This window comes from Protopterus annectens, chromosome 4.part1 (genome assembly GCF_019279795.1).
Source record: "Protopterus annectens isolate FY-2018-M chromosome 4.part1, PAN1.0, whole genome shotgun sequence".
Taxonomy (NCBI): Eukaryota; Metazoa; Chordata; order Ceratodontiformes; family Protopteridae; genus Protopterus; species Protopterus annectens.
This window is the reverse complement of record NC_056734.1, coordinates 414,410,461-414,437,019: the sequence shown is the minus strand read 5'-3', so window position 1 is coordinate 414,437,019 and position 26,559 is coordinate 414,410,461. Positions and strand designations below refer to the sequence as shown.

Sequence of the window (26,559 nt, the reverse complement as noted above, 5' to 3'; positions counted from 1 at the left end):
TTTCTCACTATCTCCAATTGCCTTTTGGTGTTGTTCACTACTGGAGTGTAAAACCCCATTTTCCTTTTGTGTCTTACTTCTCTAGTTAAGTCTTGGATTAATATAGTCTTATTTGAAACGTGCTTTTATTGTACCTGGAGTACCTGTTAGCGAGTTCCTCTGGATTTGCTTCTTGTGTGGTATTACAGGATCTTAGTCAGAACCATGACCTGGTTATTTTGCCAGCAGATAAGGGAGGTGGCATTGTGGTTATGGATTGGAATACGTACCAGGCTGAGGCTGAAAGACAATTGTCAGATGCTCGATTTTATATACATATGGTAGTAGATCCAACCCCCCAATTTCAAAAAAGATATTGACTCTTTTCTAGACCTAGCAACCGAGGAAGGCATAATCAGTTTACAAACTTGTAAACAATATAAGTTGCCAGACCTTGCACCTCAGTATTTGTATCTATTGCCAAAGATACAAAAATAACCCACCTGTCCTCTGGGGCGGCCTATAGCATCTGGAAGGGGATCACTAAATGAGCCCTTATCAGCCTTCCTAACTGAATTTTTGCAACCTTTATTACCTATGATTAGGTCTGGAATAAAAGATAAAACGCAATGTTTTAACATTATTCAAGATACACAATTGGATCCTGTGTGGTATTTGTGTACACTTGATGTAACCTCCCTATATACCAGCATTCCACACTGGGCAGGTTTACAGGCCATTCAATTTTGGCTTGAAAAATCAGAATTATACACTCCAGGGTTTAACACACTTCTTGTGTGTTTAACTGAACACGTGTTGTCAAAAAAATGTTTTTTACTTTCATGGGAGGTCATATTGGCAGGTTCGTGGTACGGCGATGGGAGCATCTTTTTCTCCCATCTATGCAGACTTGTTTATGGGTTTTTTGGAGGAACAACCGATATATGATTCCAGTCATAATCTATTTTTGGATCAGTTAGATATCTGGAGACATTATTTGGAAGATTGTTTGGATAGTGTGGCGGGGTGATGAGCAGTATGTGGAAGAATTTATACAATACCTTAACGAAAATAAGTGGGGTATTCAATTTAATCTTCATACTGAATACCAACAAATAACATTTCTGGATGTGATTATAACTAGGCAGATGGATCATACACTGTAAATATAGAAAATTCCCAGAGTATAACACTCATTACATGCCTCCAGTCTATTACATGCCTCCAGCCATCACCCTCGCCACATCATCAACAATATTCCAAAGTCCCAATATTTACGTATTAAATGTACATGTTCCTCTGAACAAACCCTTAAAGCCTGCCAAAATGATCTAACTAACAGATTTCACATGAGGGGTTATCGCCAGGACTGTATTTCTCTGGCACAAAATCAGGCTGACAAACAAGACAGACGTCAACTATTACAATATAAAGACAGAACTAATGAGGCCAGTACTTATACTTAACAACCCATCAGGTTAGTTACTACTTTTGGAAGCAACACCTATAGATTCAAAAATATTATCAATAACCACAGAGACATTTTGCTAGCCCATGACAAATTGGGTGAACTGCTTAGTTCAAGATGTTTATTTTCTTACCGTAGAGGGAGAACTATTAATTCACATCTAACCCATTATAAACATTACACTGCATCTACCAGTCAACTGAGACCTTTATGTGGTGATATATTATTAGGAAGAAACGTAAGGATCCTAGTACAGCAGATACTTAAAGTAAAACTTTCCTTTAATATAGGACAACTAAGAACAAAGACATAAGCGCTTTCGTAGTGGTGCTACTTCAACAGATGTACAACATAAATTGAAAAGCATCAAACATTTATATAATGGCTACTACATCACATGACTAAATCTATTACTACTAAAAGGTATATGCATTCTAAACAGTCATACACTATTTTTTAAAAAATTTTTAAAGGTACATAAATACAATTTGTCTTGCATAAAAAACCTAATAAAATCATCTCCTTTTAATAAGTCAATACATATACAAAAGCAATATGTTTAAAGTAATAATGTAAAAAAGCATAAAAAGTTTAAAAATAACTTTTTTCTATTTTTTATTTAGGCTTCTGGCCTTCAATTTAGGTTTAATAGATACTCTGTCATTCAGGCCATGACCATGATTTCCCCTTAATCTTATAATCCATTTTGACTATCTGTTAAATTAAATTGTTTAAATCTCCTTTTCTAATATTTTCAAAGGTACGTGCTATAACCATAAACTTAAAATAATGTGTAAGGTTTGTATTTAAAATATGTTTGGAAAAGGCACTTGCAATACTACCTTTTTTGACATGATAGTAATGTTCTCTAATTCTTTTCCTGAGAGTTCTGTCTTCCCTATATAAAATTTGAAACATGTTGAACAGTAAGCTAAATACACAATATGTGTTGTATCACAGGTGGCATAAACATCAAATTTATATTTCTTATGTTGATCTGGATGATAAAATTCTCCAGTACTATCGATATATTGACAGAAGTTACAGTGTCCACATGGTGATGTACAATGTTTAGTATAGTTTCTCTTATTTGTTTTTGGAACACAAAGACGTTGTTTTACGGATGTCATATTTTTAAAAATAAACCTAGGTTTTTCTTCTATTATACTTTCCAACGCTCCATCAGTGGTTAAAATTTTCCAGTGTTTTTCTATAATGTTAATATGTTCTCTGATGTCATATGAATATTGTAGACACATTTTAATGCCTTTGGTTGCATCTTTATGTGCGTTCACAGTACTACCTATACTATGCCTTTTACTGTAACAAGGTTTAGCTTTGCTGCTTCTTAAATCCTTTATTGGATAAAGAATGTGAAGTAAATCAAACTAACATTAATTCAAATGACAACGATATCAAAATTTTCACTTGGAAGCATGCTTAAAAGAAAGAATTGTACCTAGAGGATTAAGAATTTTAGTTATGCCTACACAAGCAACAGCATGCCTGATATGTTAGCAGAATGGCAACAAATTAATATAGAAAGCAGTTTTAAATACATGCAACTACTAATTAAATATACCACTAAAGAAATAGATGAAACAACAATGATTTGCTACTTGAATTTGAGAGGAACATGGTGGAGAAATATCTAACAGAAGTAATGGATTCTGTTAATATATATGAACGCAGACTCTGCAAAATTAAGTTTAAAAAAGATTGCAAGAGACCGTGCAGATTTTGCTGCAGCCAGTGTATTTACTTGGCTGCGTTTCAATGCGCAAACTAACATTGAAGAAAGCACAACTACTTTTTGGATTGGATTATAAGATTAAGGGGAGATCGTGGTCATGTCCTGAATGACAGAGTACCTATTAAACCTAAATTGAAGGCCAGAAGACTAAATAAAAAAATAGAAAAAGGTTATTTTAAAACTTTTTATGCTTTTTTATATTATTACTTTAAACATATTGCTTTTGTATATGTACTGACCTATTAAAAGAAGATGATTTTATTAGATTTTTTTTATACAAGACAAATTGTATTTACGTACCTTTAAAAATTTTTAAAAAAATAGTATATGACTTTTTAGAATGTATATACCTTTTAGTAGTAACTGATTTATTCATGTGATGTAGTAACCATTATATAAATGTCTGATGCTTTTCAATTTATGTTATACATCTGATGAAGTAGCACCACTACGACAGCGCTTATGTATTTGGACCATTGGAAATGCTCCCTTAAGGTATGCAGGGTTTCCGCAAAGGAAAAATCCTCTGGGGGAGAGGCTGAGGGAATGGAATCCTCCGCATCAGAATCCTTATAAGTGGAGAGGGGTTGCAAGTCTTCAATATTCAGATGCATCAGATTCATCTGACTTGTTCAGACTACAGGGGACAGATCTCTTTTCCTTTTGGAGGGGGTAGCTTGGCTTCCCCTGATCAGCATGATAAGGTCTTCCGCCATTTTAAGCATTTGAGACTGAGGCAAGGTAACAGGCGCCTGAGAGTGGGTCGTCAGTTTCTTGGGTGTGGTTCATACCCTGGGTCTAAGAAACTCGGTAGTTTTAGAAAGAACAATAGTCGTGAAAGAAGACATCGGTTTGTATCGAGATTCAGTAGTGCGAAGGCCTTCTTTGAAAGCCGGTGCCCGCGCAGTGGCTCCGGACCCATCCAAGGTTGAGATGACTGCAGTATCCTTAGTCGAAGAGGTTTGCAGCATACAGGACTTCGAAAGGGTCTCGGTAAAGGCCTGCAAAACAACAGAAGCGGGCATCAGGGGCTGCAAAAGCACCTCACTGAGGACCGGAGAACTGACGACTAGCTTAACGGAAGTGTTGTCGATAGGTTTGGACCTGTGTGGTCTGTCTCTGGCTTTATGGTGTTTCAGAAGATCTGCTGTCGGATGGCTTACCGAAGCCATATCGGAATTTGAGGACTGTAAACAAAATTATCTGGCTACAATAAGGGCCCGACGATGGACAGTTCTGGCATTGAACAAAGCAGAGAAGCGACAATGAAGGACGTTGTGGTATGGGCCTAAACAAGTGATGCAGTAAGAGTGGAAGTTTCGGTGTGGTATTTGTTTTCCACAGGAAAGACAATTAACTTTTTCTGACATCAGTTAGAGCAAGAAAAAGGGATCCCCAACAGGGTACGTAGCTTTAGAAAACTTCAACTTCAATTCGGTAGATGAAACTCAGGTAGCGGCTGACCAGCACTCGTGTGAACTGCTTCTGTTTTGGGCTCCACGGCAAGAAAGACTGATGTAATGGCGTCGGCTGCCTTACTTTATACTACTAACGACCTGACGTCAGTCCTCAAGCAACAGCAACCGACGCAGAAATACTAAGTCTCTGGTATTTGGGCCAGCCGAGGGCTACCCTGGCAGGGATAATCCAAATGTGATGACTGCAACAGTGAAACACGAAGATCAGACCATTCTTCGTAAAGCAATGTGGTCCTCCCCAAGCCGACATATTTTGGATCACCTTAGAATGACTCAATGAAATCAATAATTTTTTGCTCATAATGTAGCATCATCCATGGTGATGGTAACATGCTGCTCAACGCTAGGCTCATACCAGCCTGAGACACAGTCTGAAAGCTCAGTAATGTTTATTTTCATATAGTACATCTCAGGTCATTTGCACCAACATGGATTATGATGGAATCGTACTTGCACCTGTGGAGTAATGACTTGAGTGCATGTGTGATTTGGTGGCTCCTGGCTCCAGATAAGCAAATAACAGTTATCTGTCCTTGTTCAGCCTGCTTAGAGGGTCATCAGTATATCTTACAATGGAGTCCCCTATGACAAGAGTCCTGGGAAGTGTGTTTTCTTGCCTTAGGGGCTTAGTATTCAGGGCTTCACTGAGACTGATAGTATGTGTGGTGTTGGCTTGCTAAGGTATAGCTTTGACAACAACTGGTCTAAGCGATCTTTGTTGTTTAGGAAGATTGCTTTTCAGTGCCTCAGCATACATTAGTCTGTGTGTGTTGTGTACAGTTTTGACAACCAGAAGTTTGAATCTTTCCACCTTCCTCGTGCGACCTTAAGCAAATCCCTTAATCATACAGTGCTTTAGGGCAAGTGGAAATTTCAGCTAGGCTCCTTAATTGTCTCCTGGACTGCATGCCAAGTAACTGTTTATGAACCATGAACCTTTACTCTCATCACTGTCTTACTCTACACACCTTCTCCTACTCCTCTCTACTCTACCTCTAAGTAATATGGCTTACCTCAAGCCTTGCCTATCTTACTCTTCCCATCCCATTTCAAGAATTCTCCCTCCTATACAGCTTATGTTTACAGTTATCAGTATGTGCTTCAGACACAGCTTAATGTGCATTACGATATTTGCATCTATCCCCGAGTGTATCTCTTGTCTTCTTATCGTAACTGCTATCCTCAATTGGTCAGGGTCATCCCCAGAAAGTGTCTGCTGACCAGCAAACCTACCCGTTAATAAATGTATAACAAAATGGCTGGAAATGTAGACTTACAATACATTCTGTGCTTTGAAGAAGTGTACTGTTTCTCAACAGTGCAAATCGGCATCCACAGTTTTAACCAAATACAGACCAGATATGATGAATAGGGGTCAACAAAGTCTGAGAAAATGTACGAAATATAGCAAACAGATTGCATATTCTCCATTTATACTTTGTTAATTCTCTTAAAGTTTACCACTGTGATACTGTACCTTGTAACTGCCACACTTTCAGTGGTGCCATTTCATTTGTGCTCTCCACAAGATGTTTCCTCAGTTCTTTCAACTGCTCCTGCAGTTGTGGGTATGAATTTCTGTAGTTAAAAGGGAGAGAGGTTTACATAGTGTTGATGCAAGTGAAACCAGGGTATTAGTGGTAGGTATTCAGGTAACAAATTCAATGCACAGCAAGGCAGGGCTTTAGTTATAAATTCAGAATCAAGGGATCACTGCACTGCAGGCATGTTATAAATTAGCATCTACACCATGAGCTCACAACATAGGATTCCTAACAGAAACTGTTCAACCCATAGCAATTCATTAGTTTCCTGCACAGCAGCCTTTTAAATAAAGAGCACATACATCAGGAACCCTTAAGTCCATCATACAGCATATCCATGACAAATAGATCAAGTTCGCACAGTAGAATATAATGCTGGTGGGTCTTATTTCTTAGTTCAGAGCTGGCAGATGTACATCTGCAGCAGCAAAATTAAGTACTCTTTTAATTAAAATTAGAGTAGATAATTGAGAACAAATATGAAAACAGCATAATTAAATGTTTTATGACAGGTACAACTCTTACAATTAGTGCATAAAAGTAAACTGGAGAACATTTAACTTGTCTCTGTGACAGAGGAACAGAACACTGACAGCATCTCAGGCAGCTTGGATTCAAAGCAATACTTCAGGCAGGGATAGGAATGAATGGACGATACTGGCTTATTCATCCTGAGACAACATTGATGGTTGAGGTTTGCTACAGATGTAGCATTTGAGGGAAGGCCTAATAGTAAAATCAATACAGAGAAACTATGGAATAAAATGAGCTAAGGAATGCACATCACTCCAGTTGAGCACTGCATTAGTACTAAAGCACCCATATTGCTCTGCACATTCATGACAGCTACTGTAAAACAAGTACAGCAAACAGAAATATTTGGTTACTGGCTGTCTGCACTCAAGAGCTGTTTACATTAAGTAAGGCACTGGAGGAATACAAGCCAAATAAGAGAAAAACGTAACCATACAGATAAAGCTGATAAAACTGCAGAAATCAGAGACTGAAATGCAGGAAAGACTGGCTGAACATGAGGCTTCACATGAAGAGCAGTTTAAAAAATATATTCTGAGATTTTTCTGCTATACCACAGAAGCTGGAAAACAGCAGACTGCATCAATTTTACGTAAGTACAAATAAGCAGCTTGACTGGTGTTTCTCAGCAGGGTTTTTAATTGAGAGGACACAATTTACATTCTCCAAACAAAGCCATCAGAAAGTAGCAGAGACCTATATTAGCAAAGCTGCAATCAAACCAGAAGACATAGCTGTTCTTGAAAAAACTGTGTCAGAAGGGAAATAACTTATGAACTAGGGACACCAGAGTGTGTGTGGAAACTGATAATTCACTACACATCAGGCAGAAGAGAAACAAGTTATTTCTGGCTATCGTGGGATGTCAAAAGGTAGGTGTGAGATTCAATTTGCTATGTTCAGCTGTCTACACAGATCTAATTTGTTTCTGGATGCAGAACAGACTACAAAGGAAATATAAAAAAAACTTAAAAGACTGAACTAGCAAACTGAACGGGACTCTGCCAAACCTTCCGACAACAAGATAGCACAAAGAGAGACTTTGCCAGTAAAACATTTTCCCTTAATACAAATGAAAAGGCTTGGGTGACAGAAAAAAACACAGCAGCAGGCTAGAAGAATGAGGAGTAACTTGACTCAAACCAAAGACTGGTGTTGATAAATGGAGATAACCAGGAAGACCAGTAACAAAGTGAAATTAATGAATAAATTGAAGAACTGTAAAGCAGTACCAGTAGATTAGTTTAGATGTGTGAACTGTGGTTCTACAAGATAATGTGGATGAAAAAGTCTGGAAATTAGTTGACTGTGTTAAAATGGCAGAAGAACTGGAAATCCTAAACCTCACTTTTTGTTACGAGTGTTTAGAAAGACAAAGTGAAATTAATGAATAAATTGAAGAACTTGCTATACTGCTCAGACAAGCTCCTCGTGGTTCTGCAAAGTGGTCCTAGCAGCACGGAACTCAGAAAAGCGACTACTTTCTGGATTTAAGTATCTTTGCTTTTTTTTCACTTGGAATAGCTGCTGTAGCTTACCCTGAACTAGCTTGAACTGTTTTTTAACTGTTTGCTGCATTATTTTAAAATCTGCACTTAAAGTTACATTTTAGTCGAATTTGATCAAAAGTTTGTTTGTTTGTTTAATTTAACTGTGGAGGCTGCCCACTAAAGTGTGCTAGCCTGTGTAACTAATTTATCACTGTTTCTGCATTTCCTGTGTGTTTCTACCAAAAAAAACAAAAAAAATAATCCTTGTTTTCCCGCCTCTCCTCGACTAGTTTAGACCAGTTTACAGGCTTTGCTGTATTCTGGGCTGTGGTGTAGTTCCTGTGTTGTCCATTACCTTACTTGGATAGAAGGAAGTTTCTTTGCTCACCAGTGGGAGTGGGGAGCCTTGAGCAGCCTACCTGTCCCTGTAGGAAATGACCTCAGCACAAGAAGCTGTAGTAATTGGTTGTTTTGGATCATTTCTAGCTCTTTTGTAGTTCACTGTTTAAAATCCGCGTTTGTGCGGTTGTGTGCATAGCGCAGCGCTGGTTAAACTTTTTCTGGCTCCGCCAAGTCTGCTCTTCAAATTTTCCCTTAAGGAAGCTCTACCTTTAGTATAACCAGATAACTCACTATATTATAAGCCTAGCACTTGTTCTCAATACTTCTCTACTAAGTAAGCACTCTCGTACTAAGTAAAGCACTACATCTACTTACCACCCCTGTGAATATCCACTTCCCTTAAGGGTACAGCACTCCCTTATACTGTTCTAGCATGTCGAGTGGTAGATTACTGGCATCATCTCCAGTTCAGCTGGTCAATCTGGGTATCTTGAGACAATGCTACAATTGTCTCATGTACACAGACAACCCTCTCCTCCTCCCAACAAACACAAATACATGTGAGAGATGCAACTATACAGCCAAACTGGAGGCTGAACTCTCTCAACTCAGAGCTGGCATGACCAGACAGGAGGAGATGGCAACCACACACACAACAATCCCAGTCCCACATAGACCTACCACAACTGCAAACCAAACACATAAAAACACAAAGACATACTCGGAGGCTCTAATAAAAAACTTACCAAAACAGAGGCTCCCAAAGCAGACATCCAAAAATCCACCACCGCAAAACAAAACACATGCAACACATACTTCAATAAATCAGTGTGTCAACCAATCACCTCTCCTTAAGGCCAAACACCTTGCCTGATACACTAGTAATAGGTGACTCTATAGTCAGACACACCGATGTCCCACTGACCAGGCTGAACAAGGAGAAGGTGACTGTGAGCTGTCTATCGGGAGCTAGGATCTGCCACATAACACATGCACTCAAGTCACTCCAAAGCAAGTACAAATATGACTCCGTCATTGTCCATGTTGGTGTGAATGACCTGAGACGTACCTCCCTGGACTACATGAAAAGAGACATAGAGGAGCTCTCCGATTATATAGCCCAGGCTGGTATGACCCTGACCCTGAGCAGCATCTTGCCCTCACCAAGAATGATACCACAATACAAAGACAAGATGATCAGCTTTAACAATTGGCTCAAGTACTGGTGTCATTCTAAGGGGATCCAATCTCTGTCTGCCTGGGATGACATGTTGGACAAGCCACGCTGCTTTGCAAGGGATGGCTTACACTTGTCACCACTGGGCTTCCGGATATTGGCCAAGGCTCTTGCCACCCCCATAGTGCCTTTTTTAGGCAAAGCTCAAAAGACAAACCCACCTCCTTAGAAAACAAAAATGGAAAAAAACTAAGGGTAATGCTGCTCAATGCCAGAAGTCTAAATCTCAAGATGCAGGCACTTGATGCACTCCTCAGCATGGAGAACATCGATGTCTGTGCAGTAACTGAAACCTGGTTCAAGGCTCCTGAGAGCACCCCAGCGCTACCAGGCTATACCTCGTATCATGCTTTTCAGCCCCAAAACTCGGGCCGAACCACAAAGGGAGGGGGAGTGTCCATATTCATCAAGGACACCCACACCTCCAGGTTAGTAGCAACACATGAAGCATCAGAGACCATACAGGTGCAACTAACCATAGGAAAAACTGCTATACAACTGGTAGCATGTTACAGACCACCCTCCCAATCTCAAGAACCCCACTCAGCCTTCCTGAAGACATTGGAGGATATGAATGTATCACAAAATACCATCATACTGGGAGACTTCAACTACCCAAACATAGATTGGGTACATTATTCTAGCCCTAATACCCTAGCCCAAAGGTTCCTGGAATTCATAAATTCAAATGCACTGGAACAACTAGTCACCTCTCCCACTAGGGGAGATAATATACTAGACCTGATCATCACAAACATGGGGACAAAATGCTCTACACCGGAAGTATACCCCTCACTAGTGAGATCTGACCACAAACTAATCACCCTGGATATACATATCCCACCTCCACCCCCAGCACAAAAGACCACAGTGAAAAACTTCTCAAAAGCAGACTTCCCTCTTCTTAAGACTGAGATGGTATCCTTTAAGTCCACTGTGCCAGTGGATACCACATCCCACAATGCCGAATCCTTCACAAATGCTTTCTATGGACATCTCCAAGAATGCATGGATCATGCAATCCCAAACAAATCCAAGTCCCTCTCCACCAAAGGTAAGCGTCTTGTCTGGTGGACCTCAGCCATAAACAAACTGTATAACAAAAGAAGGAAGCTACTGCACGTCAGAGCAAAATCCCATGAAGGGAAGACATCTCTGATCAACATTAGCAGAAAACTACATTCTCTCATAAAAACATCCAAGGCCAACTTTGAGAGAAAAATCGCTAAGGACACTAAAGATAACCACAAAGCCTTCTTCAGCTATATTAGAAACCTGGGCGGAAACCCTCAGATCTGCTCAGAGTTGGTTCACAACAACAAAAAATACACTAAACCCACAGATATTGCGAACATTCTGGCTGACAGGTTCAGTGCAAATTTCTCCCCTCCTTCACCCCCAAAAGAAGAAATACTTATCCCAGCTGAATGTAATCTCCCTGTCATCTCAGATGTCCAAGTGAGAACCACCCTAAACAAAGCAAAAAACACAGCATCAATGGGACCTGATGGTATCCCGGGTTGTGTTACGTGAACTCCAAGAGGAGTTAAACCCACACATAAAAATGCTATTTAACCTTAGCCTTACTTCGGGATATGTACCTGAACACTGGCGTACAGCAACAGTGGTCCCACTCCACAAGGGAGGTGCCTCTACAGACCCTGGAAACTACCGCCCCATAAGCTTAACCAGCCTGGTCTGCAAAGCTATGGAAAGAATCATTATGGAACTCATAAACAGAGACACAGGGGACCTACAGACACTTGACCCCACCCAGTTCGGCTTTGTAAAGGGCAGATCCTGCCTTTTAAACCTGGTTGACTTTTTCGAAACAGTCACTAGAGCCACTGATGAGGGCAAAGCAGTCCATACAGCATACCTGGACTTGGCTAAGGCCTTCGACACAATACCCCATTCAGGCATCATAGATAAGCTCAACAGCTTAAAAGTAAACCCTTATGTCACTAGATGGGTTGCAAACTGGCTAAAGGGCAGAACCCATAAAGTTAAAATCGCTGGAGCAATGTCAGACTCAAAGCCAGTCACAAGTGGTGTCCCACAGAGATCTGTCCTGGGACCCCTCTTGTTCGGCATTTATTTCTCAGATGTTAAAGCAAACATGGGAGGGCAGATGACTGCAAACTAGGCACCATAGTCGATACACCAGCAGAGACACACATCCTACAAAAAGGCCTCACAGAAACGGACAACTGGTGCCGGAGTCACGGCCTTAAACTAAATGCCAAAAAATGTATAGTCATCCCCTTTGGGAAAAACAAAGTACCCACAAATTATCACATAGACAGCAACCCACTGAGTACGTAAAAAGAAATCAGAGACCTAGGGACCCAAGTTGACAGCGACCTCTCATTTGACACCCACGTTGCCAAAGTGGTTAGAAAAACATTCTACCTTGCACACCTCATAATGAAGGGATTCACATCCAGATCCAAGGATGTCATTGTACCCCTATATTCCTCCCTCATCAGACCCATGATTGAGTACAATGCCCCATTTGGTATGTACCTCACCCGGCATTTGCAACAGCTGGAGAGACCACAAAAGTACCTCACCAAGAGGATCAAGGGTCTCCAACATATGTCTTATTCTGCCAGACTAAAGAAACTTCAGCTCTATTCAGTAGCATACCGCCTGCTCAGAGGTGATCTCTGCCTGACGTACAAGGCCATGTCCAGTCAGGATCTGATGGACATGCTCCACCACAAAAAATCCAAATCCATCAGGACCATGAGAGTTAAAGACTTAAACCTTGGCACAAGTATGAATAGGACATGCTAGAGGGATAGATTCATAACCCAGAGGCTTCCCATGCTTTGGAACAAGATCTCAGTTCGTATTAGGCAGAGCCCCTCACTGACTCTCTTCAAGAGAAATCTTGATGAGTGGATGGGAGATTGTAAGTTTACCCCAGAGGTCACATCTGTGTCACTGCTAGACAGGGGCACAATAAACTAATTCTATTATATAAGGGGACCTTCATTGTGTCACTACTAGACAGAGGCACAGTATTCTAAATTTATTCTGTACATTTTTTGTACCATTTCATGGGGTGGCAAAAGCCACATCACTATGGCTAGGCTTACAAATGCCCCAGGGCAGATAGCCTAGTACTATACTATGAAACTATGAAGAGAATTGACAGTAAATGGTTTTTGTTCTTAACACTTAGTTATTGCATGTTTCTGTATAGTATGTAGTCAGAAGTATTTTAAAATAAAGGTGGCAGTAGGGAGTTAGAGAAAAGAACTAAGGTGTGTGGTCTCCTATCTAGTAAGTTATATTTGAACAGAGGAATCAAGAGGAGGTTGTCCTCTTTCACCTCTATTTGCTTTACATTTAGCGTCTTTATGAAGGGGAAAAACTCACAAATTCAAGGGTATAACTGGGCTGGTAACAATGAAAAGTTAGCCAAGCAGATATTTGCAGGGATCCATACAGGTTTAATTTGATGTGTTCGTTATGTGTACACATTGAGGTAACTTTTTTGAATTCAAGAACAACCGTACCACAATGCTCTTGCGGTCTATTTACTCAGAAAGGTTACAAAAAAGTGTACATTTTGTGATAACCTTTATGAATCCCCATTATCTTATACTTAATAAATACAGAAAAGTATATTTTAATGCTGTAGAACATTCCGAGACGGTTACAACTCTTTTTAAAAAATTAAAAGGAATTATAGCAATTTCAAGGCAACTTCGTCTTGCAACCATTTACACCTTGCCAGTATTCACCCTCATCCTCAGGCTATACTCCATTTCTTGAGCATTAGGCCAGTCAAGCCCAAGGGGGATTTGTGGGTACTCATCCAATCATCTACCTTTTGAAGGATGACATTTTATTGCACTTCTTAACATGCAGGAGCACCCCATGCCAGACTAAGGGAGGCAACTGGTTGATGAACCTATATTAAGATGATTAGCGAACCAGAGGGCATGACTAGGGCACCGCATGACAAAGAAAAATAAAGGAGCCTCATATTTTACCTCATGCAAAACACACAACCATATCTAGTTTCAGACCAGACATAGTTGTATCACAAGCCTGGTCACCGAACATTATTTTCCCCCTAGTGTGGCATTTTTGGTACTCTTAAAAAAATAGACTTCCCCTATGTTAAAAGCTAAAGGTGTACGAACACTAATATTTACTTCTTAGAATCTTTATGCATCTTGTAGGCTGTAAATGTGCAATAAGTAAAGGCTGTAGATAAACCAATATTAACCAATAAAACAAACATGAGGCCTTTTTCCAAGTGCAATAATGACCTCCAGGTTGGGCAGTATAAAGAAATAATGAATGTTCTAAGGGTTGGAAAGCAATCAGTCTGCAGTGGTGGGCCTCACTATTCTCATGTGCAGTCTGTTACTTCCCTTTAATGCCCGTGGTGTAGATCATTAACGTACATATGCACGTGTGCATATACACTATACATGTATATACAAGCGAGTGTGTTCACAGACATTTGTGTATGTCACATACATGTATTTAAGCACAAATTCAGATTCAAGTGCTTATTCACTAAGCACCATAAGCAGTAAAACAATTAAACCAAAGTGCAAGACAACACAAAACTTGTTCTTAAAGCATACAGTACTAGATATTTCACATAACACACACCAGACCCAAACATATTCTACACATCTTTATCTGTATAAATATATCTCTATGTACACATATATAAAAAAGTGTGCATAAGTAAGCATATAAACACACACACGCATGCATTTTATATGTATATGTGTTTATTTATGTATATGTTTATATGTGTGCGTATGTGTGTATGCGAGAGCGAGAGAGAGACCATACTTGTCAAAGGGGGCACTGAAATTTTTCCTGTTTTGGAATAAGTCAGGGATTTAAGTTATACCTTCATTAGGTTCCAAAGGGGATGTCAGGCTTGGTCCAACTTAAGCCTCCGGAATCTTCTTGAGCACATCTGTTTATGTCAAGCTTGGATAGTGTTTTTTTTTTTTTTTTTTTTTAAACAAAGTGATGCCTTTTTTTAAATTTCTTCTGTATCTTAAGTATTTTCCTTAATTTCAGATTTGAAGGGATGCAGAGTAATGAATCTGCAATCCACTGCATTTTATTTACCTGCTGATTATGTGAAATACAGGAAATCTAGGACACCTGGATCTCTTTTGATGTGGAAGGCAAGACACAGATATCCCCTCAAGATCCTATAAGAACCTGCAAAAAGGGGCAGTTCTCCCAGTCTCTGTTAGTAGCCTAAGAACTTTAAGCATGTGATCTTTTCAGTTAGGAGCCTCATGGGTCTTTGTTCTCTGGTATATCTAATAAAGTACATCCCTACAGAGGTATTTGTACACAGTAACTGACCTAATCAGTGCTTAATAAGGAAGTAACTACCTCTTTAGAGTTGGATGTTGGTCCAAGGGTAATTAACAGTGCTAAGTAGAACGACTTTCTAATTAGTGTTGCTGATCACATAATGATTTGAACAGATGGAATTGTCAATCTATCTTCAAGGCCCCCAATAACATTTTTATTTTTAAAGTGGGGTATTGTCTTTACTGTATGCTGAGTGGACAGTCTGTCCACAAAATGTGACATTACTGCACTTTTGTGCACTTAATCTAAGCCCATTTTAGTACACTAGCCATTTATGAGTGTCAGTTCTTGCTGAAGGGTTTGGGTATCAGAGGGGGGGAACTTGACAATTCCCAGCCTGCAGTTGTGTGCAGGTTGTTAGCCAGAGGTCCCGATTTCTAGTATGGAGACAAGAGTGAATGCCAAAAAAAAGGGTACCAGCACTGAGCCTGGGAGGAAACCACTGATTGCATTTGTACTTTCTGATGAGGTACCCACCACTCACACTGTGTAGGCACTGTTTCTAAGCCAGTTTTCTATCCATGTTACCACAAAGGGATCTATTTTTTAAAGTATAAAGCTTACTTCCAGTATTAGCATGGAGTATGGTGTCAAATGCTCTGGCCAGTTTAAGATACACTGGTGAGGAACATTGCCAATGTTGACATCCTGTGTAACCATCACAATTAAGTTAATCAAATTCATTACAAAGGATCTTCTATTAACAAAAAACAAACTGCTGATAGTTAAGCGTAATGACATTTTTGATACTATAGTTTATAGGGCTCATAATGTTGATAATTCTACAACTCCTGGGTCAATGGTGGGGCTACCCTTCTGGGAGGAGCATCATCACTGCAGTACACCAAACTTTAACCTAAGTTCAGCTACAGTTGTCCTTAAACAGCCTGAGGTGTGTGTACCTGTCAGGGCATACTTTATTAAGCTTTATTAAGCAGTGATGTATTTTTTCATGCCTCATGGAAAAATATTTTTGGTCTTAGAAAACCATTTTCAATGCATGGTTCTTTTGGGAAAACAAGGGAGTTTAAGGACTCAGGAATATATGGATACAAGTTTCTGGGGTAAAATTAGCATTGAATTTGTTTACTAGTATAGTGACAATGTCCTTTATGGTCCAAATATGTGGTGTAATTGAAAAAGTTAACAGCTATGCTGGCTATTTCTTAGTTTCCTAATATAGATAAAGGAGGATTTGTAGTTTTCCTTTGCATCAGATGCTAGCCTAACTTCATGGCTTCCTTGGTAACATTAACAGTAAAACCATTAGTTAACCACGTAGACCCTCTAGATATACAATCGCTTTTCAGGCATGACCCAGGAGGAACATCAGGTTAAGTGACTTGCTCAGGGTCACACAGTAGGCAAATTAGGGCTGTAGGAATTGAACTCTGTACAACAGGAACTACATTAAACAACCGTAACCCTCAGCTCCAACTGCCAGACTGTATTTTTCATGTTTTCAGAAATATATTTGATGCTATCCTTAATATAAGGGTTTTTAAATCCGCTGAATTTAAAGAGTTCTTATTTTTACTGTTAACTTTAAGTTGGAAGACCACCAAGGTGGGTTTGTTTTTCAGTTTTATATTACATTTTGTTTTGGTTGGGAATGTCAACTTATTGCATTATCTAAAAGGGGCATAAAACTCCTTTGTGCAGTTAAATGCTGTGTTAGCATCTAAGCTGATGCTGACAAGAGTTCATTTTACAACCTCATCACAGAGCTGAAAAAGGTTAGTATGCTTGAAATTCTTGAATTCCAAGATATTTTTTGATGCCTGGGCTTTAGAGACAAGTCATAAGTTTATGACCCAATTTAACCAGGAAGGCGGTACCAGGGGAACAGTGCATGAAAAGGACTAGAACAAGAATATTATGTCCTCTAGTGGGTTTGACTAGGAGTCCTGAGGGGTTTGTTAAGTTTAAGAACTTTTGGTCATAACCTACATTGTAGGTATAAGTAATCCATTTTATTGAGATAGTCTCACAATATAATGGTGGGGTTCTTGTTAATAAGGAGTACATCAAGAACATTCAGGAATCTTGCATGATCATCGGGGACATGAAGGGTGTACTGTAGCAGGCTATAAGCTTATAGTTTATCCTGCTTAGGGTAATCTGTGGTTTTGAGTTCAGGGTGTTGGCCTCTGGGAATATGCTTGGAGATGGTATGGTCCTTAAATATGGCGACAACACCACAGGTGCCATCAGACCCCAAAGGCATGGTAGATTCAGGGAGTGCTTTCTTTACATGTAAGCCAAGTTTCAATAACTACACAAGTATGGATGCAAGACTGCCTCAAGATCAAGCAATTTGCTGTTGAGACTTATGGCATTGGAGAAAAGCCATTTTAATGGTTTCTAGTTTTGGATTAGATATGATTGTCATACTGCAAAGTCCAGTAGCTGGACTCTGCCTAAAAAAAGTCAGCAGAGCCTTTAGCTGGTATCTCTAAGGTTTGGAAAGCAAGCATCTCTTTCCATGCTGATGCATAATGGATCTCTCTGGAATGATGGCAACTATGTAACCAGTTGTTGAAACCAGTTTTCTCTTCTTTGTACTCGGGCATCATTCTTGCAGAAGGTAAGATTCCACTCGTCTCTGGTCATCTTTACTGCATTGTTACATGCACAGTGTTCCTATATGTCACTCTGCATGTCTCTTGGACATTTTCATCAAAAGTCAATCACTCCCACATGGACATATCAGAGATCCTTATGCCTGAAAGACAATTTACTATAAACCCCTCCGCCCAGCCTTGTGAGTGGAGAATTTGTGTGCTTAACTAGAGACATCTATCACAAAGGCATTTTTCTTTGTATGTTAGTTTGGAGCAAAATATTTGAAGTGATTTGACTCTTGTGGTTGTTTGCTTTAAGTGTACATAAAGATGATGAGGTGCTGGATTTTCACTCATACTTAGTTTGCCTAGGTCTAGGACATTTTGGAAAAAGACATTTTTACAGCTGCAGTGCAAGACATTTTAAATGTCATTTTGATTAGACTGTATTAGAAATGTATGTTGCTCACAGCCTTTTTTTTTGTGAAAAGGAAGACGCCAAATTAGTTAGTTAAATATTTACAAGTCTAGCAGACCGTGTTGAGTAAGAGTTTTTTATTTTATTTTTCTAATTATTTATCCTTTGACGACGAGGTTATTCCCACTAGGCTACTAGTCTCTTTTCAGAGGAGACCCAAGGTGAGGGTATTCATACTACTAGGGGAAATTTGGCTAGGGCACTGGTAAACTTCTCCTATTCTTTTTGATAAGTGCTGCGAGATCATTTATGTCTACCTGAGCTACCACCAACTCAAGAAGATGGGACTTTGGTTTAACGTCTCAAAGGGCAACCACATGATGTATATTCAAAAACTTTGATGGAGTTTAAAGGTACCAAATCTCTTAAAGATATTCACTTGTGTGGCTCTCCCCTAACCTGAACTTCAAGTCAGACAGGTCTCAACTAACAGGATGCAAGCAGAGAACAGCAAGCAAGAGTTAACAGCCAGAGATAAAGCAAAAAGATAACAGGTGCTTGGGTTTAAGCCCTCCAGAAGTACCACAAAGACAACAAAGACTAGCACAGGGCTTGGGTTTAGCATCAGGTCATGCTCCCTGAAAGTCTGCATCCACAACTGCAAAAATCAGACCGCATCAGACAGCTGGCAAAATTATAATGTTTAGACTACCCTGTGGATTCTTGTTGGGCTCAGGGTGAGGCCAGGGAACAAGAGCTCACAGTTTCAGCTGCTATCAGTAAAGCTAGTCTTTGGGATTCTAAGGTCTACTCCATGGGAATAAACCAGCTAAGTTAAAGTTTAGCTGACCAATAGTTGGTTTGGGGTAAATAATACCCCAGGATGTACTCTCCAAGATGGCTGCCAAGGGTACATCTCATAAAAGTCTCTCAGTGTCCACACTGATAAGAGGACAGACGTGATATTAACTTCTTGCTGTTCAAGGTTGTGCTAGTGACATGCCAGGTTGAGTCGGTTTTGTGGGGAGGCTTTCTTCCAAGAAAGGTCTGACTGATGCTTACTCTCAGTATACTTTACCTTCTCACTACACACTGGCAATGGCCTGGGATCATGAGAAGGACTTCATGCACTAGACCTGAAGCTTTTTCATCCTGCATCTACAAGTGACCAGATTAACGTGTGGCATACATGGCAATGCTTGATACCATTCTCATGCAGGTGCGGATTTTGGTCAGATCTGGTTGCCATATAACAACGAAGATGGCCTGCACTTTCTATTCAGCAAAGCAGGAACTTTTTCCAAGGTAATCAAGATCTTAACCATGAAAACATCAGAAAAAAATGGAATCAAGCAGATGCGTGTATAGGTTGGACATGCTTTGGCACCCTGGCACATAATGCCACGGCATATCAGCGAGAGTCAGAAAGTACAGTTTTGTACCTACCATAAATGTAGATGTTAGAGTGTTCACACTGCTGCAGTCATTACACTTGGGTTATCCTGCCGTCAGGCGGTCCCGCAGTCGGACAGAGTTCCAAAGTCCTGGTCCAGCGTCGGTTGCTGTCAGTGCGCCAGGGGTATACAAGATGCATCAGACGTCATTTTCTTCAGTCTTTCTTGCCCCAGATGTCAGGTGCCCCCAATAGGTAGGCAAAACATATTGCTGATAAAAAATATACATATAAAATAAAAACTTTTAGTTATGTACTCACCATAACTTCAGATGTTTGGGATCCATCTCACCTACATTCTGACTGATGGGTTCGGAGCCGATCCCTCGGCTCCGACTCGGCACGCTTATGCCAAAGAGTGAAGTCTCTTATTGGCTGAGCTTACTATATCCCAGGATGCACCACTACCAGTCCCCCAGATCTAGTTTGTCCGCATACATGCACACACGCACGCACTGCTTATATAACATCGCCAGATGAAACAAGATAAAAACAGTAGAACTCAAACCGTTCAATCTCTTCTGATCTCCAAGGCAGGGGGAAGGAGGGTGGGTATTAGGAATGTAGGCGAGATGGATCCCAAACATCTGAAGTTATGGTGAGTACATAACTAAAAGATGTTATGTGATCCTATCTCGCCTACATTCTGACTGATGGGACAGCGTCCTAGCACCTGAATCCTGGGTGGCTCACTGGAAAACACTCCTGAGTACCGTGGAACCAAATGATGCTCGCCCTTTAGATGCCACATCCAATTTATAGTGGGAAATGAAAGTGTGCGGGTTGGACCAAGTAGCAGCACAAATCTCAGAAATAGCGAGCTTGGAATGAAAAGCAATAGAAGTAGCCATAGCTCTGGTAGAGTGAGCTTTGATAGATGTTGTAAGTTGCTTATTTGAAGAGGAATAAGCCTGAGTTATGCAATCTCTAATCCATTTGGAGATAGTAGCTTTCGTGATGGTTTTACCCAATTTATTATCTGAAAAGGACACAAACAACTGGTCTGTTTTCCGAATTTGTTGAGTCCTGTCTAGATAGAAGCGCAGTTGCCTGTGAACATCCAATTTATGGAAGGTGTATTCAGCTTCATTTGAGAATTTTGGAAAGAAAACTGGTAGCTCTAGAGATTGTTGGAGACAGAGATTAGAACAAACCTTTGGAACAAAAGATGGATTAGGCCTAAGTGATACTCTATCCTTGTGAAAAATCAAGTACGGTGGTTTGATAGATAGGGCTTGAAGCTCTGAAACTCTTCTTGCAGAGGTAATTGCAACTAAGAAGGCAGTTTTCCAAGACAGATATTTTAACTCACATGTAGCAGCCGGTTCGAAAGGGGAAGATGTTAAGGCACGAAGTACCAAATCAAGATCCCACGGAGGCGCAGGATGAAAAACTGGGGGTCTTAACAGCACAGCACCTTTAATGAAAGTTTTGCATAATCTGCTGCTCATCAACGGTGGATCCATGGATTCGTGAAATTTGGAGATAGCTGCTAGTTGGACTTTAATAGTAGAGACTGAAGATCCTTGAGTAAACAAGGATGTTAAAAATTTCAAGACCTCTGGTATTGGGGCAGTGATAGGGTCTAAGCCCCTGAGTTGAGCCCAGATAGCAAACCTCTTCCACTTACTGAGGTACAATTTCTTAGTGGTGGGTTTGTGGGCGGAAGATAAAATGTGAATAACTTCCGGGTCTAAGTTGTGATTTCTGACTAAAGTCGGAAGTGGAGGAGCCAAGCTGTTAATTTCAAAGTGTGAAGGGACTGGTGTTGTCGTCCCGACTGATGAATCAGCAGGTCCGGAGTTAGATCCAAAAACCAAGGACCGTCCAGAGCATGTTTCTTTAGGTAGGGGAACCATACCTGACGAGGCCAGTCTTGCGAGCAATTAGTATCATTGTGGACCCCAATTGGGAAGCTTTCTGGATGACTTTGGGGAGGAGTGGAACCGGAGGAAAGGCATAAAGTAGTCCTGTTGGCCAAGGTTGGGCTAGAGCATCCGTAGCTGCCTCCCCCTGACGCGGAGTCAAGGAAAAGAACCTTTTGCACTTTGTGTTTTGTGGTGTTGCAAACAGGTGCAGCACGGGTCCCCATCTTCTGAAAACCTGAGCTGCTACTGTTTCATTCAGTGACCACTCGTGAGGAGAGAGAATCGTCCTGCTTAATCTGTCTGCCAAAATATTGGATTTCCCTGGAATGTGGGTCGCTACCAAGAAACGGTTGGTAGCTACAGCCCATTCCCACACCCTCATGGCCTCTCTGCAAAGGGGGTAAGATCTGGTCCCTCCTTGTTTGTTTAGATACCAGACCACCGACATGTTGTCTGTGTGGATAGCGATAATGCCTTGAGGGAGAAACTTGTGGAGGGCCTGTAGGGACAGGAGTACAGCCCTCATTTCCAATACATTGATATGGAGAAAGGTTTCGTCTGGAAGCCAAGAACCCTGAACTAACCTGCCCAGACAATGCCCCCCCCCACCCTGTCTGGGAGGCATCCGTTGTCAGGGTGGCCACCGGAGGGGGGATAACAAAAGGTCTTCCCTGATTCAGATTGGATGGCTGAAGCCACCAGCGGAGGTCCCGTTTGCACGTTTCTGTAATCCGTATGAGATGATTGAGGGGGAGATTCTGAAAAGACCATTGTGTCGATAACAGCCACTGAAGAATCCTCATGTGCAATCTTGCCAGTGGAACTAGGAGAACCGTGGCAGACATCGAACCTAAAAGTTGCAGGACCATCCTGGCTGGGGCTTTGAATCTTGGAAGCAGGGCTTGGACTTGACCTTGTAAAGTTTGAATCCTTTCGGTAGGAAGGAAGACGCATCAATTTTGAGTCTATCTCTGCTCCTATGAATCTTATGCTGAGAGGGCAGCAAGACAGACTTTGACCAATTGAATGTAATTCCCAGGGAAGCACCCAGGGAGATGGTGGCTTTTAGGTTGTCTATTAGTAGATGCCTGGTGGTGGCAGTCAGGAGCCAGTCGTCCAGATAGGGAAACACTTGGAATCCAAGACTCCTCAGGTGAGCAGTCACTACTGCCAAACACTTGGTGAACACCCTGGGGGCTGTGGTGAGACCAAAGAGCAGTGCACAAAATTGGAAATGACCGTCTCCCAGGCTGAAGCGCAGATACCTCCTGGACGCCTGATGTATCGGTATGTGATAATAGGCGTCCTTGAGATCTATGGAGCACATCCAAGCATCCTTCTCCAACAATGGGAGAATGGATTGTAAAGTGACCATTCGGAATTTGGACTTCATGACGGACTGGTTTAGTTTGCTGAGATCCAATATTGGTCTCAGGTCCCCTGTCTTTTGGCACTAAAAGAACCTTGAGTAATTTCCGGATCTGATCTGGTCTGTGGGGACCGGTTGGATGACTCCTTTTTCTAGCAGCTTTGAAGCTTCTGCGGCTGCAATTTCCCTTTGACTGGGTGGTGGGTCCGGGATTTTTTTGGACGGTGGGGGTGAGTGTGTGAAGGGAATGGTGTAACCTCCGGCAATAATCCGAAGCACCCATCTGTCCTGAGTGATAGACTCCCAGGCTTTTAGGTGCTTGGCAAAACGGCACCCGACTGGCTCCTCATGAAGTGTGGGAGGCTGAAGAGCCACGAAAGGACTCGCGGTCTCCAGAATTGCGGGGCCCTCTGCCGCCTCTGGGACGGCGTCTCCCAGAAAAATTTCCCTGTCCTCTGCCTCTGGAAGGGGAATCTTCCTGCTGTTGAGGAAAAAACTTCCGTGATTTGCGGAACCACATCTTCCCTCCTCCTTTAGCCTTGGGATAAGGCCGAAAGGGAGTGGAATAACGTGCACCTACGGCAGATAAAGTTTTTCCCTCTTGCTCACAGCGGGTAAGAGTGTCTTTTACCTTAGGTCGAACAAAGAGGACCCATCAAAGGGAGCGTTGGCGAAGGAAGACTTGAAGGCCTCCTGCGAAATGACACAAGCGAGCCAGGCTTGTCTCCGTGAGAGCTACGCCTGTGCCTGCAGCTCTGCCCGCCCCTCGGCCGCATATGAAATGAGCCTCATGAACGAGTTAGAAATCGAGGTAAGGATAGCCAACTGAGAGCTAACCGACTGGGCTAGCTGCTCAGGTAGGTTACCTGAGAGGGAATCTGACAGCTCCTTGACCAGATCCCTCTGTAGCCTGGTAAAATGTGCCAAATAATTCAGGGACCTTAGTGTAAAGGCCGCTGAAGTCAGGGTGTGCTTCCGTGCGGTCCATGCTCCTAGACTCCTTATTAGGAGGATGGACGGACGTTGAAGCTTCTGCCACGTCCTGTTGTGTAACAGAAGCCACCACCATGGCATCTACAGCCACGCCTTTTGTCAAGAACTCCTTCTCGGGTGGGGCAGACAAAAATTTGTTAGGGCGAGAAGGCACTGGTTCCACAGTATCTGGATGTTCCCACGCCCTCCGACAAACTAAGTCCAGGAGCTCATCGAAGGGCGGAGACACCCAGGAGGCGGAGGGCTGAGCCCCAAAGGCCTTGAGAAGCACTGACTCATCAGCAGAGGGGGGTTTGGATATCCAGCCGCCTCGTTGTTTAAGGATCTCTAAAATGTCTGCGAATGAGACATCATCCGAGGACGACTTTGGGGACCCCTCCGCATCATCAAGATCAGTGTCCGATGTAAGAGACTCGGGGAGTCCACGTGCTTCCTCTTGCACGATCTCTTCCTTGGGGCTCCTCCGAAGACAACTCCGAAGAACCCTCAGGAGGAGGGAACCCCAGTGGGGTAACCTCAAGCCCGGGCTCCGCTGCCTAGGGACAGGGAACTGCCAAAGACCCAGTCTCCACGCCCAGGGAAGGTGCGGTAAAGCCGTAGAGATGGCGAAGAAGACTTGGCCAAGGCACTCCTCCTAGCTCTGAAAGCTGGACCCCCAGAATCCTGGGAGTGTCCGGTCCCGAGCCATGATAGCAGGCGGAAGTCCCGCAGCGAAGCACCGAGAGGGAGGCTCGGAACAGACAGCATTGGTCCCGAAACGTCACCCCTGGGTCCGGCCGAAGAAGTCCGCGTGCCAAACTCGGACCCGAAGGCGGGGTTGGAGTAAGGGTCGGAGCCGACCCTAGGATCTCCACCAGCTCCAACAGCACCTGCTCCGGCGGAGCGGCGGTCGGAGGAGGAATGGCAATGGAATGGGCTATCGGCTCCGAAGCCAATTGGGTCGGAGCGAAACAAATTTTGAAAGACTGGGGACTGGAACAGTCTTTGGAGCACCCTGTCTATGTCCGAATCTGACATCCTCGATGACCTAGAGGAGACTGAACGGGTTCGAGTTGGCCTCTCCAACGGCCCCAAGGGGCTAGGGGACCGGCTCCGAGGCGACTCGATAACTATTGGCGCCGAAGGAATGCACAAACCAGTTTCCATCGGTGCCGAGGAGGACTTAGGCGCCGAGGAGAAAGTGTCTGAGCGGACAACCTTCATCGGCTCCGAGATCAGTGGAGCCGATGAAGGTGACCCACCTCTCGATGCCCCAGCCATCGGCTCCGAAGCCAGGGGAGTCGAGACTGGAGGCACCGAGGCAGACCGTTCCGCCCTCGGCTCCGAAGTCCTTGGAGCCGAAGGAGAAGCCTGTCTATGTCTTTTGGCGGTCGGGTCCGACGGACTGGTCGGAGCCGACGCCCTTTTCTTTAGCAGGAGAAGGAGAGGATGCTAAAGCTTCTTCAAAGAGGGTTTTATAAGGCCTTTCAATATAAGCTTATTTTCCTCTCTTGGAGGACCCTCGAGGAAAAAGCGTGACACGCTGCAGGACTCCTGCAAATGTTTGGCGCCCAAACAATATACACAGAGAGAGTGGTCATCCGTGATAGACATTTTAAAACTACATTTAGAGCACTTTTTAAAGCCCGAAGGCCTAGGAGCCTGAGACATTATAAGTAGAACTGAGAAACTCTCTCACAGACAAAACTCTTTTGAAATAGACTGACACTACAAAGATTAACTTGCCGTTAAGAATGACAGCCCGCAATAAAATTAAGGCCAACTGAAGACATACAACAGTAAATATATCTAAGGGAATCCAAGAACCCCTAAAGGCTCAAAGGGATTGACTGACAGGGAAGGCCCTACAGATCAAGGGGGCCTGTAGCCAGAACAAACACCAATCACACACAAATTTTCCACAAAAAATTTTCAAAACACACACAACAGCACAGAGTAGCCGTTAAAACAGCTTTTGTTAAAGAATTAGCAAATTTCTGACAGAAAAAGTTAGTGAAAAGACACTACTTAGCTCAGCCAGCTCGAGACCACGTCTTTGCTAGTTAGCGGCAAACGAGATCTGGGGGACTGGTAGTGGTGCATCCTGGGATATAGTAAGCTCAGCCAATAAGAGACTTCGCTCTTTGGCATAAGCGTGCCGAGTCGGAGCCGAGGGATCGGCTCCGAACCCATCAGTCAGAATGTAGGCGAGATAGGATCACATAACATCAATACCTTCTGTTACAAGCAAATACACCACCAAGGTTGTATAGGGTAGAAAGGTATAGACAAGTCCAGCTAGTTCATAGGGGATGGAGGAAGGGTAACCTGGACTGCAGAAGTGTGAACACTCGAACATCTACATTTATGGTAGGTACAAAACTGTACTCATTTGCTTCATCTGAAGCAACAGAAGTTTCAGGAGAATGGTCGGATGAAAATGCAGACTTTCCTTCACTCCCTCCAGCTCAAAAAAGTGAATATAAGTATGACCATTTTTATAACAGACCCAATAGAAGTGGGAGAGGTTGGAAAAGGGGACAAGCAGATACGACGTGGGGCAGGCAACAACAGAATCAACAGGGGAAAAGGAAAAGATGGTATTAACTTTCTTAAGACTAATGGTGTGTTAATGACAGGTTGGATGAACAGTATGTTTTTAACTTAACTGGCAGTTCTTTTTCAGATACTGAAATAGCAGTATTAAATTGTGG

General features: G+C 42.3%; 1 protein-coding gene across 1 annotated transcript in view; it reads right to left on the bottom strand.

Annotated features, from left to right (window-relative positions):
- Nucleotides 1–26,559, bottom strand: part of UGGT1 (UDP-glucose glycoprotein glucosyltransferase 1) — a gene marked incomplete in the record, with an annotated part of 2,149,769 nt that overhangs the window by 1,903,710 nt on the left and 219,500 nt on the right. The window contains 1 exon segment of the mRNA XM_044070228.1: nucleotides 6,156–6,256. Within this exon segment, the coding sequence (XP_043926163.1) occupies nucleotides 6,156–6,256 (101 nt within the window).